Genomic DNA, 14925 nt, shown 5'->3' with positions numbered 1-14925 from the left:
GCCGAGTGGGCTGAACTCAGGGACCTGCAGCCATGAGGCCTCTGAGGCTGGCCCCTGTTCCTCATCTTTGAAGATGGGGCCACAGGACGCGTGGGTGGGGCCCCGCCACACCCCGCCGAGGCGGCCTCTCGGCCTCCAGCCCTCTTCCTAGAGCCCTGCTCATCCCCCCCGTGCTGACCCCTTTCAGACCGGCCCCTCAGCCCCACTGCATCCTTTAGCTGTCGTTTGCGCCGAGCCCCTGTGGTGCCCCCAACCCCCTGGACAGGCCCCTGGAGGGAGGCCCGGACCCTAGCAGCCCCCCACACCGAGGAAGGGGCTGGACCCTGACTTCCCAGGGTGTCATGATGTCCGGAGGCCCCTCTGCAGCCAGGGGAGATCTGGAGGCCTCTTAGAGAGGGGTGTGCAAGGCGAAAGGCTGGATGACGGAAGTCCCTGGTGGGAGGGCAGAGCCCAGGGCCCAGGAGGGCAGGAAGGAAATGAGGCCGGCCATTAGCCCTTCCCCAGGGTCTCAGTGGGGCTCACAACCATCAAAAGTGGCTCCATTTGATGCCTCACAGGCTAAAGGGACACAGGTACAGGAGGGCTAGTCACAGACAAGGTGCTTGAGGTGCAACTGATGGAAGGACAGACCACCAGGGAGGGCTGGGACGGAAGGCTTTGCCCAGGAGGGTCTTGACGGATGAGTAGGAGTTTACCAGGATTAACATCCTAAGAGCTTAGAGCCAGGGTCCTGGTGGTGGGAGGGGGAGGTAGGGGGAACCAGAGGGAAAGAGCAGGGCCTGGAAGATGGGCTGGTGTCTACCTCCTGCAGGAAGTAAGGAGCCAGCCACCTCCCGGGAAGCCCCAGGCTGCTTGCTCCGAGGGCCAGGGCCAGGATGGGAAAGGGGACACCCTGGGCTGGGCCAAACCTGGAGGATTCTGGGGGCTGTAGCTGGAGGGCCAGGTCCAGACCTGTCGAGTAAACAAAGCCCAGAATCCAGCCCCCCGCCCACTTTGCTGGGGAGACTGAGGCCCAGAGAGGTTACCTAGGGGCCAGCTCAGCTGAACGCTCCATCAGCACACATTGTGGGGGTGGGGGTGCGTTCCCAGGTCCTGCTCTGGGTGGGGTGGGGTATGGGGATCAGAGGCAGCTATGCCTTGGACGTCCCCCGTTCCTCTGCTTGCTCTCACAGGCTGGTCCCTGGAGTCCCGTCTTCCTCCTAATGGGGCCATCGGGCTTGTGGGGAGGGCCCAGCCTGCAGCCCTGCCTAGGAGACCACGGCTGTGAGCCCTGCCCCCGCAAACCCAGGCCAGGCCCCCACCTCCACGCTGCCACCCTACAGAGATGGGACAGCTCAGCCAGGACGCCCTCAGCCCTCTGGAGCTGCCGGTGGCTCAGCACAGGCTGGGTCCCCTGGGCGAGCAGGTGACCCGGGGCTGCCTGGAGGAGGGGGGGCAGGCAGTGGATGAGCCTCTGAGCAGGGATGAGGCAGAATGTGAGGGGCGCAGGGCTGCGGGCTGGGCCTGGTACAGACACAGACAGAGGAGCCAGCCAGGTCGGCACCCAGAGGGGCTCTTTCGTTTATTGAGAATGGGAGCAGGTGGCACACGGCACATGGGCAGCACACGGCACACAGTCACCTGAAGGCGGAGCTGGCAAGCGGTGGGCGGAGCAGCAGGGTGCCCTCCAGCAGGGGGATCTCTGGCGGGCTCTCGGGGTGCCCTGTGAGCCAGCCCTTCACGTGGGCGGGGGCCAGGGCCGGCAGGGGGAAGGCCAGGAGACCTGGGGCCGGCCTATGGGGGCCTGCGGGGTGGCGCCCCGCGTCTAGCTGATGGCGCTCAGGGCGTGGGTGAGGACGTGCAGCTCGTCCCGGACACCATCCAGGGCGCGTCGGATGGCATGGGGACTGTCCAGCACATCGATGGCCAGCGTGTATGGGTCGAACTTCACGGAGAAGGGGCGCTGGATGCGGGAGGCGTAGCTCCTGGTAGGGGAGCCGGCAGGGACCCTCAGTCACCCAGTGGGGGGGGAGCCGGAGGGGTGGGGCCCGGGTCTCTGTCACAGCAGGCTTAGAGCTCCCAGGACTTTTCTGAGCCGCCTGGGCCCCCAGAGCTCATTCTGTACAACCAGCCGGACAAGATGGGGGACTGAGACCTCCTCCAAGGGCTGGGGGCTGTTTACGGCAGGGAGGGACGGGCCTTTCCAAGCGAGCCTCTGCAAGGCACTCCACCCCTCCCTGCTCCTTCCCGAGGCCCCGCTCAGCCAGGCCTCCTCCCTCAGGAAGATTTCCAGACCGTGCGCCCTGCAGGGTCCATTGCATCCCTGTCCTTAAGCTTGTGTGGGGGATCCAACCCCCCCCTGCCCCCCACCCCGCCACTGCAGGCACATAGATCCTGGGCCTCAATCTCCCCGGTGACAACAGGAGCCAGGCTGGAAAAGAGGCCTCTTCCGAGGGCAAACAGGTGGGCCGTGTCGGGCTCTGCCCTCCTCCCCTGGGGAATGCTGGTCACTGCACCTCCAGCCCTGGAAACTCCCCGCTACCCCCAGGCTCCCCACCCAGCCCTCAGTTACCCCGGCCCCTGTCCTCTGTCCCCACCGCGGCCCCAGCTGCTCAGAGGGCAGGGGACTGGGAAGGACCCCACACATCCGTCTTACAAAGTCAAACTTCACCTCCTCAGAGCCTGGCCTTGGCCTGGCCTTGACGTGGCCACCAGCCCCGCAGGTCTCCCCACCCCAGACTTTTTGGGGGTCCTGCTGCGGGAGGGGTGCTCTAACCGAGGTGTGCACAGTTTTCTCCACTGTGAAATGGGTTCACAGGCCCAGCCTGCTGGCTGGCTCTCCCAGTTTGGGGGGCACAGTGGGGGGTCTCGGCCTACCTGAGCTTGTCCTTGGCATCGCTGAAACTCTCAGACACGAAGTAGACTGGCTGATAAGTCTGGTCCTGGTAGGGCTGCACGGCCGCGGCGTCGGGGTCAAAGGCCCGGATCTCGGGCCCCTCAGACAAAGAATGCTGGCGGGAGCCCAGGATTGGGGGGGGTGGGGATCTCAGGGCCCTGAGGGAATTGGAGCCCCTTGGCCTGACTCCACGGTGGGCTCTGGGTGTGGATTCATACCCGCCCCTCTCCACTGGGGGTCCTCCCGAGGCCTGGGGACAGTGTGAGTGGGACGGGGCAGGGACAAGTTTTCTTGGCCCCCCTAAAAGGGCAGCCCCAGCCTCCTGGGAGGCCCGAATCCAGAAGGCACGGCCAAGGTCGCCCTCCCCGTGGGGACCCGGGCTCCAGCGCCTTCCTGGGGGGGACGGGGAGCGTCTCACCAGGAGCTCCCCATAGGAGGACAGCAGCCCCGCTCCGTAGGCCTTCACCTCGCCGTTCTGTTTGCACAGCCCAAACTCCACGGTGAACCAGTACAGCTGGTGGGGGCAGTTGGCAGGGTCAGCTGAGAGGTACCACAGCACAGCATTCCCCACTGACCATGGCCCCAGGCACCCACCACCCAGGCAGAGGCGAGCCAGGCTCCGGGCGGTCACGGCGTGAGAAGCGGAGGCCTGAGCCTGGACAGGAGGGCCCAGCCTGGACCCAGCGTCCTGCAGGGGAAAGAACCCACCGTGGACAGCTTCTCAATTTCTTCGTCTGATGCCCCCAGGGATGCGAGGCCGATGTCCTGTGGGGGAGGGAGAGCTGAGGGGGGAGAGGCTCAGCCCACCATGGCTTGGGCGCCTGTGTGAGGGGAGGGTTCTGGGGCTGTCTTCAGCCCCTCCAGGGGTCTCCTGGACACTGCCGGGGTACAGAGACCCTCCCAGGGTGCAGGGACCCTCCTGGGATGCAGGCACACTCCCAGGATCCATCAAGGGCCCAGGACCGCTTTCTGCCGTTCCTGGGAGAGCCAGCAGGTGGCAGCACAAGCCGCGGCACTCTGCCCCCAGCTTGTCCTCTGGGCACCGTGATCTACTGACTCTCAGGACGGGATTCTTCCCTGTCTTTGTTCTAAGGTGGTCTTCCCAGAAAGGCCCGCCCGCCCCTCTCTTCCAGGACGATGCAGTCTCTCTGAAGTCTCATGACCCAGGTGTGGGCAGCGTCCAGCCTGGGGGTGGGGAGGGGCAGGCAGCACCCATCGCTGCAGGTGCCACCCCCTAGCCCCTCGGCTGACGCCCAGCTCCTGAGGCCTCGAGGACACACCTGGGAGAACTGGGCGAAGGTCCGGTCGGCCAGCATGGGCACGTGCCCCAGCAGCTCGTGGCAGCAGTCCCTGTGTTGGGGGTAGACAGCGGGTGGGGCTGGGGGCCGGGGCCGCGCCTGACCCCCTCCCCCAGCAGCACGCACCGGCCCCTGTCCTCCGCAGGCCCCCCACGGTGGGCTGGGCTGGGCACTCACGGCTCGGGGGAGTGCATGGGTGAGGAGGCATGGCGGATGTACTGGGTGCACTGGAACACGCGGAAGGCCAGGCTGGCCAGGAAGTCCCGGGCGGACAGCAGGCCGGCCACGGGCCGCAGCTGGAAGCCGGTCCGCTCTGCAAGGGCAGCGGGTGGGCGGTCAGCGCGGGTGGGGCCGCCGGCTGGCCACCTCAGGCCCTCCCGCCGGGGCCTCCACAGCGTCGCACCCTTCAGGAAGCGGGAGACGTCCTCCAGCTGGGGGATGCTGTCCTCCCGGTACCCGCAGAAGTGCTCCAGCAGCTCGAAAGCCTCCAGGTGTTCCCGGCACGCGTGGGTGGCGTAGAGGCCCCGCAGCGTGGTATAGACCTCTTTCCTGCGGGCAGGGGGGAGGCTCAGGCTGGCCGGGTGCCCCCCAGTCCCAACCTGGACCCCCACTGCCTGCTCCAGACCCCTCCCCGCATCCAGCAGCCCCTCCCGTGGGCGCTCTGCTCTGCCCTCTGCAGACCCCAGGCAGCCTCACACCGCAGGCCTCTCACTGGCCCCAAAGACACTGGCCACTGGGAGTGGATGTCTCCCACCTGCAGCTTTGGGGGGTTTCAGGGCACTGTGGGAGGCCTCGGGAAGTCCCTCCTCCACCCGGACTTAGTCTGTCCTCTGGAGGCCACCACTCTTCGTGCAGGGATTCTGGGGGTCTTCCCGGGCCCCCCTCATTCCCCACCCCGCCCCTCCCCAGCTGCCATCACGGGGTCTCACCAGGTGGCAGTCTCCTCGGCCGTGTACTCCACGTGGGGAATAGGGTCGCCTCTGGGGAGGGGGTCAGCAGTTAGTCCAGGCCCCCTTGGGGAGGGTGTGTGGGGGTGGACAGGAAGGGCCTGGGCTGAGCAACCCTGGCTGTGTGGCCGCAGCAAGTTGCTTAACTGCTCTGTGCCTCTGTTTCTTCGGCTGTGACTTGGGGACCCCGAATCAATGACCATGGTGACAGTGAAGGTGATGGCATTGGTGACAAAGACATCCCTCCCTTCCCCCCGCCCAGGTCTAGTGTGAGCCCACAGGACGGGGTCTGGGTCTCAGAGAATGAGGTCCCGAGGGGGGTCCTTACTGCTTGTACTGGAAGGCAATCTCAGCAATCAGCTTCCTGCGCTGGCGGTACACCTGGTCCGAGAAGCCCTGACGGCAGAGTGGACGCCATCAGCCGCCGCGGCCCACCAGCCCTCCCCATGCCTCCAGCCCAGACGCGGCCTGTGATACCGGCGGGTGCCTGGCAGCTGCACCCAGCCAGTCCTCAGGGTTCCACCAGGAGCCGGCGGCAAACAGACACCCCGTCCCAAGCCGGGGTGCACGCCCACTGCCCCAGCCAAGAGTACAGGGACAGGTCGGGGCCCCGGCTCACCGGATGGTCCAAGTCCAGGTCAGGGTCAAACTTGGTGACCAGGTGGTGACACTTGTCCAGCTCAGAAACTTTCCTTGGGAACCAGAGGACTTCACGCAGGAAGGAGAGTAGAAGGACCGGATTGGGTGTTGGGCTGTGGTAGGAGGGCCCCCCTGGAAGCAGCCTCCCGCTTGCGACCGGGGGCTGGAGGTGACCCAGGCCCGGACACAGACGAGGAGGATGGGGGAGGGCCGGAGCCAGCAGGGGGGAGCCCCCAGGCCATGCACGCGGTCACTGGGGTTCCCCTGTGGGACCCCTTGCACCCCGATGTCTCGAGGTCATGTGGTCGCCCTCAAGGGCATAGGGGCAGCCTCACCCTTGCTCTCCCCGGCGCCCTGCACATCTTCGGCCACGCGGCGGAGGGAGCTGAGCAGGGTGGGCAGGGCGGCGCTGGGTACCTCACAGCGCACGAAGTACTCCAGGTGCGGGCCCCCTGCCCGCGGCTTCTGGGCGGGCCGGGTCTCCAGATGGTGGATTTGGGCTTCAAATGTCTTAGGAGCAAACGCAGGGAGAAAGAGGGAGGGAGAGATGGAGAGACAGAGACAGAGACAGACAGAGGGGGGAGGCAAGGGAGCTGGGAAGCAGGCACCGGAGTCGGCCCGCCCTGCCCTGCCCTGGATGCCGGCAGCCAGCAGCCCACAAGACCGCTTTCCAGACTCAGGCCCACTGCTAGCTGCCTGGGTAGGTTTCAGCTGGGAAAATGGCTCTTGTCTAGTTGGTCTAACAGGGGTTGTCACAGGGTCCCCCAGACCCAGTGTTTCGGGTGGGGCCTTCACCCAGGCAGCCTGATTTCCATCCCTGGTGGCCTCGTCCGAGACCTCTAGACACCCGGGGCTGGGGGTGGGCCCTGATCCCACTGTGGGCAGGTCGGGAGGCTCAGGCCCCCACCAGGCAACACTGAGCGCGGCGGGAAGGGGTGGGTGCACTCCCCTGCCAGCTCCCATCACCCAGCAACGAGGGAGCCTGTCTTCACAGCCCTCGGGCCACACGGGCATCAGCCATCGCAGGAGCTTGAGAGGAGTCGGCTGTAATGTCATTTGGGTACGTGTGCCAGGATCCAGCAGCTAACGCCATCAGCTGTCACATGAGCCCAGCCCCGCCAGGGCCAGGCGGGCATGGGGGGCCCTGCGTCCCTGGCTGCCCTGGGGGATCCACACCCACCTGCCCCCAGGGTGAGGTGCTGGGCACTGGGGAGGGCAGGGGGCCGGGCTCAGGGAGCTCCTGAGAACAGAAGGGTGAGGCAAGGGGCTGTGAGCCCCCTCCTCACGTGGCCCCCAATGCTCGCTCACCTCAAACACCTTCACAGCCCGGGACAGCGCGGGGGGCTTGGTGGCCCGCAGGGTGAAGAGGAGATTCAGCACGGCCTTCCCGTCCCGTCCCCCCAGGGCCTCGCCCGGCTCCGCGGCGGCGGCCTCCGCCTTCTGTCGCTCGTTGCGGGCGTCCTGGATGAGGCTCTGCCGCCTCCCGACGAAGCGTGGGGACTGTGGGGACAGACGCGCCAGCTCCCCCTGCCCTCAGCCGGACCCACAGAACCTGGGACCCAGCTCCAGCGTCGCGCCTGCCGGGGGCCGCAGCGGGGGGGCAGGGAGGGCGCTGGGAGCCACAGCTGAGGGTGGCCTGTGCCCCCAGGCCACATCTAACCGGGTTAGGTGACAGGAGGGCTGAGTCGGGAGCTACCCTGCTGCCCCCGGGCTGGGCAGGGCCAGGGGACATGGTGTCTGGCCCCATGGAGTGACCTCTCCTCACGGCCCCATGCCCAGCCCTGCCTCACAGCCCAGGGGCCCTGGCCACACCTTGTCCACAGCCAGTCCCGAGACCATGAGCCCCCGGGGTCAGTGCGTCTGCCCCGCCCCCCGCCCCACCCCCCGGCCTGAGTAGAGAAGAAGCCCCCTGTCTGGGGCTCATCATTTGCAGCTGAACTTCCAAGAAGCTTCTGGGGCTCTTGGGTCTTGGAACACGGCAGGGGGCCGCGGGGGAGCCCTCCCCAGATCTCGCCTCTACGGTGGGCGGTGTAGACAGAGGAACAAGGGGCCTGGGGTGGGCACTCTCTACCCCACAGCCAGTCCCCTGAGATAGTGCCTGCAAAGTAAATGTCTAGAGCCCAGCCTATGTTTTCAGGAAAGCTCTATAAACAAGAGCCAGTTTAAACCTGCAGGGAGCTGATTATTCCAGGCTGTCCCTGAGGACGAACTGGAGACCCCTCTTCCAGGCCAAGAAGCCCCCAGTTTTCCAGTCTCAGAGAGGGGGTGGCCCGGCGGGTCTTCCCAGCACAGCCTCCCTTGAACTCGGGGGCTCCCAAGTGGGGGGCGAGGCCTTGGGGGCCATCCCTGGTGGCAGGGAGGCCCAGGGTTGCTGGGCAGGGGAACAGGGGAGGTGGGTTTCAAGACAGGAGATCCCACGTGGGACACGGACTGCATGGCAGGTGGATGGGTGAATGATGGATGGACAGCTGGACGGATGGACGGATGGATGGTGGATGGACAGGCAGATGGTGGGTGGTGAATGGACAGGTGGATGGGCGGGTGGATGGGCGGGTGATGGATGGGAATCACCCTGGAGCTCAGACCTCCCTACAGCTCAGCAGAACTGGGGCCTGCACCCCTGTTTGCCCAGTGCCCCCCACCACCTTGAGCTGCTGCAGGGCCTGGGACACTGTTGCACACACACTGGGTCCAGCAGGACCCACCCACAGAGATTCAAACACCCGGGCACAGGGGTTGCCCACGGAGTCCGGGCAGGGGAGGTGCTTGCGGCCAGGACTGGACGCCAGGCCTGGGTCCAGGGCGTCCATGTGGACCCTGATCCTGGAGCCTCCCGCCAGCCTTCAGGGGACACCCCTGGGCTTCTGGTTCGTTCCGGCCCGTGGGCACCAGCCTGCCTCTTACCATGATGGCCTCGGCCTGCTTGGCGTCCAGCTCGGAGACGGCCCTGCGGAAGCCCTTGGCCTGCGGCGAGGCAGCGTTGGGGGTGGGCATGATGCCGGCGAGGTCCGGGCTCCGTCTCCACAGCCCTCTGCCGGGCGGCCTCTTATAGGCTGAGCTGACGTCAAAGCCCCTCTGGGTCCTCCACCTCCCACCTCCTCTGCGTCCCCCTCCTGCTGCCGCCTGAGGGAGGTGGGGTGGGCGAGGAGCACGGAGACGCAGGAGAAAGGGCTCCTGTCCCATTAAATCTAATTGCATCCACCGTCACAGGCACCCAGGCAGGCGGCCGGCCCTTCCTCTGAATCATCTGGGCTCCGGCAGGCGTGCTCCGCAGGGCTGGGTGCAGCTGGGCCCCTCGGCTCACACACAAGCCGGGTGATGGGCGGGTACACGGGGAGGTGGAGTTCTGGACACCCCACCGTGTTCGTTACACAAAACCCTGACCTTTGGTGGCCATTGGTCCAGAAAGCCAGGCTCAGACCTCAGGTGTCAGGAGGCAATTCGCTTTTCCAGAAGATTCTTCACTTCACCAAATTTCCCAACAGGGTCCCGAGGCATGTTCCTGTTCGATGTCCTCAGAGGGAACGTTATCTACCCACCCCCCCACCACCACCAGGCACATCCAGCAGGGCCCAGAATGTTCCAGAAGGGCCCATCCTCCAGTGTGCAGGAGAATGAGGTATGCGGGGGTCAGGGAAGTCTCTAACAATTGCCCCACTCACTCCTGCATGGCCGTCTCTCCCCATCTCCTGGCCCGCCCCTATCCCCCAGCGTCCCTCAAGGCTCCCTGACCACTTATCGCTGGGGTGTCACCACCGCGGGGATGCACCCATCCCTGAGCACTGAGGCCCAGTCCCTGTGGCCCAACCCTTTTCACGTGGTCCCTGGCATCATATGGGTCCCGGGACAACCCCAGCCCAGAGTTTCTCCTGAGTTCCATGCACGATGTTCCTCTGGTGGTGCCTCAACCCCGGCGACCGTGGGACCGGAGGGGACCCCCCCACCTTTGGCACCAGGCAGACGTGAGTCCTTCCCTGTCTACCCCGCCCCGTGGCCCATCCCCGTGTTCAGGCACAGCTTTGGGAAAGGTGTGAGGCCCCCGGCAGCTCCAGCTGGTCACCATGTTGTCTCAGGCCACCTCCCCAGCAGCCCTCATGCCCCAAAGAAGCACCCACCCTTCATCACAGCGGCCATCCGCACTCCTCTCCTCCTGGACCTTCCCCACCCCTCTCCTCCTGGACCTTCCCCAAATGTGGTCTGACCATGCCATTCCCTTGCTCCACAATCCTCTATGGCTCCCCATTGCTCTCTGGAAGCAGCCTGAGTGACCCCTCCCCTCACCCACCCCTATTGATCTCACTCCCAACCATCCCCATTTCCTGCTAAAGAAGGGTTTGGACTTCACGACACCCAGTTTGAAATACTGCCCCTCACCCTTTTCTTCTCCTGGCAAACTCCTATGCATCCCACAAAACCAGCTCAGCTACCATTCACTCTGCAATGCTTACCCCTTCTTGCCCCTGATATTAACCTCCCCCTCCTCTGCTCTCTGAAAGCAGGAACCTGCTGGCTTGGCCTACAGCTGCATCCCCGTGCCTGGCTTGTCTCATCTCCTAGACTCTGGGCTCCTGGAAAACATGTCTCAGTGGCCCCTGCCCCCAGGGCCCAGCCCAGAGGAGGTTCCACAGGGCTGTGAGCCCTAAATGGTGCTAAAAGGATCTGCCCAAGACCCCAGTGGGAAAGGTGGGGCTGGCTCTGCCCTTGTGGGCTGATGTGGAGGGCGGTGGGCTTCCACTGCCCCAGGCCGCATCTGCCCTGCCTGAGTGCCCAATGGTCTCCAGGGGTGGCCAGCCTCCATGCCCAGCATCAGGCCTGCTGCAGCCCTGGACAGGTTCCCTGCTCCCCCTGGAAGCCCCCTGGGGCTCTCATGTGTCTCCTTCTGGGAGGACTGCTGGAGACCCCTTGGTGACATGGGTCCAGCCCTTCAGTGGCCGGCTCATGTGCTCAGAGGGGGCCCCCTGCAGGGGGGTGACGTATCCACTAAATACTGCATAGGAGGAGCACGGGCCTCCACCACCGGCTGTGGATTTAAACTTTCGGCAAATATCTCCGCTGATAACAAATATTGTTTCTAATCCCTTTGCTTCCCTGAGCCGGTGCCTGCGTGGAAGCTGTGTGGAGCCAGCTTTCTGAGTCTGCCCTGGGGCCAGACGACCCCCAAGTGAGACCCCAGGCAGGAGCTGAAGGCGGGAAGCTGGTGGACACGCTTCGGTGAGCAGCGCGGCCCCCTCCTGACCACGCGTCCATCTGCCCATCCATCCTAGGAAGACTTTCCCACACCCCTGCCCCTCCAGGGCTGGCTGGACTGGGCCCAACTCTGGGGCCCCCAGAGCACAGAAGTGCTCCCTTTTCCTTTAGCCACGCCTCCCTCACTGTGTGTTGCACCCTCTTCCACCCCAGTTGGTGAGGGGACCCAGGGCGCCCCAAGCCTGCTAACATCCTCTCCCCTGGTTCTGCGCCTTGGTCTCCTTCCCGCCGAGGGTCCCCTCTGACCTGGGCCTCCCAGGTGATGGCAGTGTCTGCCTTCAGACGGGTTTCATAGACCCATTCCACAGATGGGAAGACTGAGGTGAGTGGTTCCTCTGGGTCACACAGTGAGTCTTGAGCCCAGGTTTCCCATCTCCTGAGACATGGCTCTTTCAAGGACACAGTGGTGTCCATCCCAGGGGCTGAGGGGGCTCAGGGCCCCAGGCCCCAAGGGGAGAAATCTAACAAACCCACGCCAGGCAGGCAGACACCCCCGAGGAGGGCAGGGCTGGAAGGGGACCCACGGGGGAAGGTCAGGCATGAGAGAGCCCTGTGGCCTGGACACAATCCACAGGGGAGGAGGGGCCGGGCACGGAGGTGGGAGGACAAGGGATGTGGCGTGAGGCCAGGGTTCCGGTAGCCCCTGCCGTGCTCCCACCTACTCTGGGCCTCAGCCCTCGCTGCCCGCACCCCTCCCCGGGGCAGTCCTCTCTGCCACAGTCACACTGAGTAATTACAGCCGCCTTGCCAGGCAATTAGGAGGTGCTGAGCTGGAGTGTTTTCTCTCTCAACAAGCGAGGCCCCCAGAGGATGTAATAACCCGTAATGACAATGTGCCCGCTCCTGGCATCAAGCCGGCGCCTGGCATGGGGCAGGGGCAGGGTAAGTAGCATTCACCCCCCACCCCGCCCCGCTTCATGACCACAGGGCCGTTCCGAGGCCTCAGGCTGCTCCCCCAGGTGCCGGCCTCTCCCGCCATGGGACCCCCAGCCTCTACTGTCCTCCGCAAACCCCCTCAAGAGGGTTGCTGAGCAGGGCCCCACCATCAAAAACTATGAGCAAACAGTCAGGGAAAGCGCTCCTGGCAATCCAGGGGTCAAAGGTCATGTCCGAGGGTGGTCTCTGTGCACGAGCATCGTGTGTGTCCTGGGAAAGGCACACATCTGTGTGACACACACAGCCACGACACACACCTCCGAGGACTTGGGGCACTCAGGGTGTCACGCTGCCTGGGCTGTTTCCGGTCCCCTGTGTTCCCAGGGGCGGCTGGGGACAGCAAGGGCTGCATCCCACCCCTTCTGCCTGGGGCAGCTACACGGGCCCCGCAGAGCACACGCCCCGGGGATCAGGGACAGAGGTCCTGCCTGAGCCGCCCACCTCCAGCCTCGCCCAGCCTGGGCCCCAGTCCTCTTCCAGCCGGACCCCGTGCTTGGGGACAGGCAGGGAAACAGCTGCCCAGCTCCCTTCAGACTCGGAGAAGCAGATCCATGATATCCTGACACACAGGCCTGTCCACGCTGAAATGTCAGAGCAATTAGCCCTAACGAGGACGAGGGAACAGAGGCGAGAAGGCGGGTGGTGGAGATCGAAGAGCCGGGCCAGGAGCCGACCGCCCCACTGGTCGATCCGATGCGCTCAGGGATAATTGGGCATCTGGGAGTCGGGGGAGAGCCGGCTGAGCGGGCCACGTGCCCCCTGCCCCCTCAGAGATCCCCCCCACTCCCACTCCCTCCCCCTGCCAGGCCCTCAGGCCCAGGGGCTGGCCCTCCCTCCTCTAGGCTGACCTCCCTCTTGCCCCCTTTCTGAGCTCCCTTCCCGTCCGCACTGTCGCCTTGGGTGGGACCTGCCCTTGGCAGGAGGCTGGGCCCTTGGCCCCGTGCTGGAGACACCTCTTGGGGGGGCAGCAGGGGGCCCTGGCTTAGCTCCTTGCGCTCCAGACTCTGTTTTCCCATCCAAGCAGTGGGAGCGCGGGTCGCTTGGGCACCAGACGTTGGTGCTCTCAGGCTTCTGGAGACGCACTCCACACCTTCCCAAGGGTCCCCATCCCAGGATCCTCGCAGCAGACATCTGTCCAGCGCTGGGCACGGGGAGGCCTGGGCCGGGCACTGCAGTGCAGAGACGGCAGATGGGGTGGGGCCAGCAGCCGAGATGCTGCTGCCAGGTTTGGGACCCGCGATTGGGAGCTGCAGCTGCAGCTTTATCGGTCTGTGTGTGTGGGTGTGCATGTGAACATGTGTGCACGCAGATGCTTGTGCAAGTGTGTGTGGGTAAGTGTGTGCATGTGGTGTGCAGCAGGGGCTTAGAAGGCCTGACCAGCCATGGTCGGTGGTACACAGGGTGACCCCTGGCTCTGTGTCCCTCCAGACCCTCACACCAAGTCACAGCCAAGGCCCCAGTTTCCTGACAGGTGCTCTTGGCTTCTGGGGGTCCCTCTGCAGACCCCCCTGCCTGGCCCCCATGCCAGTGACTCAGCCTGCCTGCGGGCCCCCACCCACCTGGCCCTTTCAGTCTTCTGACAAATTAGCCGGAGAAAAGCAATGAGAGCCACATTCAGTTCTCATTAGTCACTCCCGGGCAGCCTGTGGCAGCTGTGCTTTGACAGCCATCAGGTCTAATTGCAAGACCAGTGTCCCTCCAGTCCTGGTGCCACGGGCCCGGGTCCCAGTCACCTGCCCCTGTGGCTGCTTGGGGCACCCAGGGCCCTTGATGGTGAGGGGCTGCCTCATCCCCCGTCTCCACCCACCCAGCCTCCCTCACATCCTAGGGGGAGCCTGGCTTCCGGCATCTGACTCTCCCCACATGGTGGCCCTGGGCTGCATTAACAGAAGTACAGTGGCCGAAACACGGGAAGGGATAGCCTTGCTCTGCTCAGTGTGGCCAGACCAAACCAGCTGAATCTCTCAGCGGAACATCTGGGAGGCCAGGGCCCCAGGCTCTGCTTCACCTGGCTGTTCCAGGGGTCCAGCATCTTCAGGCCTTCCCCGGCCCTGCCCGCCGGGAGCGCCAAGCAAGGCCCGTCCACCTGTGTCCACCTGGGCCCATAGGCTGCCTCCGCAGTGCTTCCTGCCGCCGGGCTGGGATTCGGGAGCTGGGTGGGACCGAGGCCCCCTCTCTGTCCGACCCCATCCCATCCTCCCCTCCCGCACGGCCTCACGACCTTTCCTTCCGGGGTGGGGAGGGCAGTGCAGCCCCTCCCCATACTCCTGCTTCAGTGAGGCCCGGGGAGCTCTCTGAGGTCCCACCTTGCCCCCCAACACTGACATTTTCAGGACCCGACGGCAGCGGCGATGCCCACCTCCTGCCAGAACAGGTGGTCCCAGGAAGTGCTGTGACCCTGCAGGAGACTCAGTAAGCTGCCAGACACAGACCCAGATCCAGATCCAGCGTGGCAGCAAACATCTGTATTTTCCCTCTGTCTGAGCTCCCGAGACACGTTTTGCCCCCTCTAGCTCTGGGAGCCCAGAGCTGGAGAAACTGAGGCAGAAGGGGTGTGGTCTGCTGGGTCTCCAAGCTGACAGCCCCGGGCAGGGCAGGGCCTTTGTGGGGAGCCTGAGGCTTGGAGAGAAAGCCACGCACGCAACTGCCCACTGAGAGGGGCTTGGAGGGGGGCCTCGCTGGTTCCCCTACACCTCGCCCCCCCACTGGGTCCGCAGCGGGCAGTTTTCTCCCTGGGGCTGCCTGCCACCCTCATCCCCCTCTCCTGGTCTGGACCCAGATGCGTGTCCTCCACTCCGTCCAAGCCCCACCTCCGCTGCAGCTGGCATCCTCTCCCGGGAACCAGCGGGGCTGAAAGAAGGGCCCCGGCAGCGTAATCCTCTGCGCCTCTGCCAGGTGCCGGCCGGGGTCTCGGGCGGGAGGGGCTGCTGGCACAATCCTTCCAGGTGCCATTGGCTAATCCCGGGCTTGGAGGGGCCCCCGC

The 14925-nt window shown here is 65.2% G+C and overlaps 1 protein-coding gene across 1 annotated transcript; it reads right to left on the bottom strand.

The window, feature by feature from the left end:
- Positions 1 to 1617: 1617 nt before the first annotated feature.
- TH (tyrosine hydroxylase) lies at positions 1618 to 8753 on the bottom strand (the record flags this gene model as incomplete). Its single annotated transcript, XM_081239887.1, has 13 exons — positions 1618 to 1964; positions 2857 to 2990; positions 3294 to 3389; positions 3584 to 3640; positions 4156 to 4225; positions 4351 to 4486; positions 4577 to 4722; positions 5103 to 5153; positions 5449 to 5516; positions 5740 to 5828; positions 6095 to 6269; positions 7068 to 7259; positions 8664 to 8753. The coding sequence occupies 13 exons, from the start codon at positions 8751 to 8753 to the stop codon at positions 1805 to 1807; spliced, it is 1464 nt and encodes a 487-aa protein (XP_081096013.1). The 3' UTR covers positions 1618 to 1804.
- Positions 8754 to 14925: the final 6172 nt, after the last annotated feature.

Source organism: Mesoplodon bidens, assembly GCF_964165515.1.
Source record: "Mesoplodon bidens genome assembly, chromosome: 7".
Classification (NCBI taxonomy): Eukaryota; Metazoa; Chordata; class Mammalia; order Artiodactyla; family Ziphiidae; genus Mesoplodon; species Mesoplodon bidens.
Note: the sequence above shows the minus strand (reverse complement) of the source record. Positions and strands in the feature narration are given on the sequence as shown.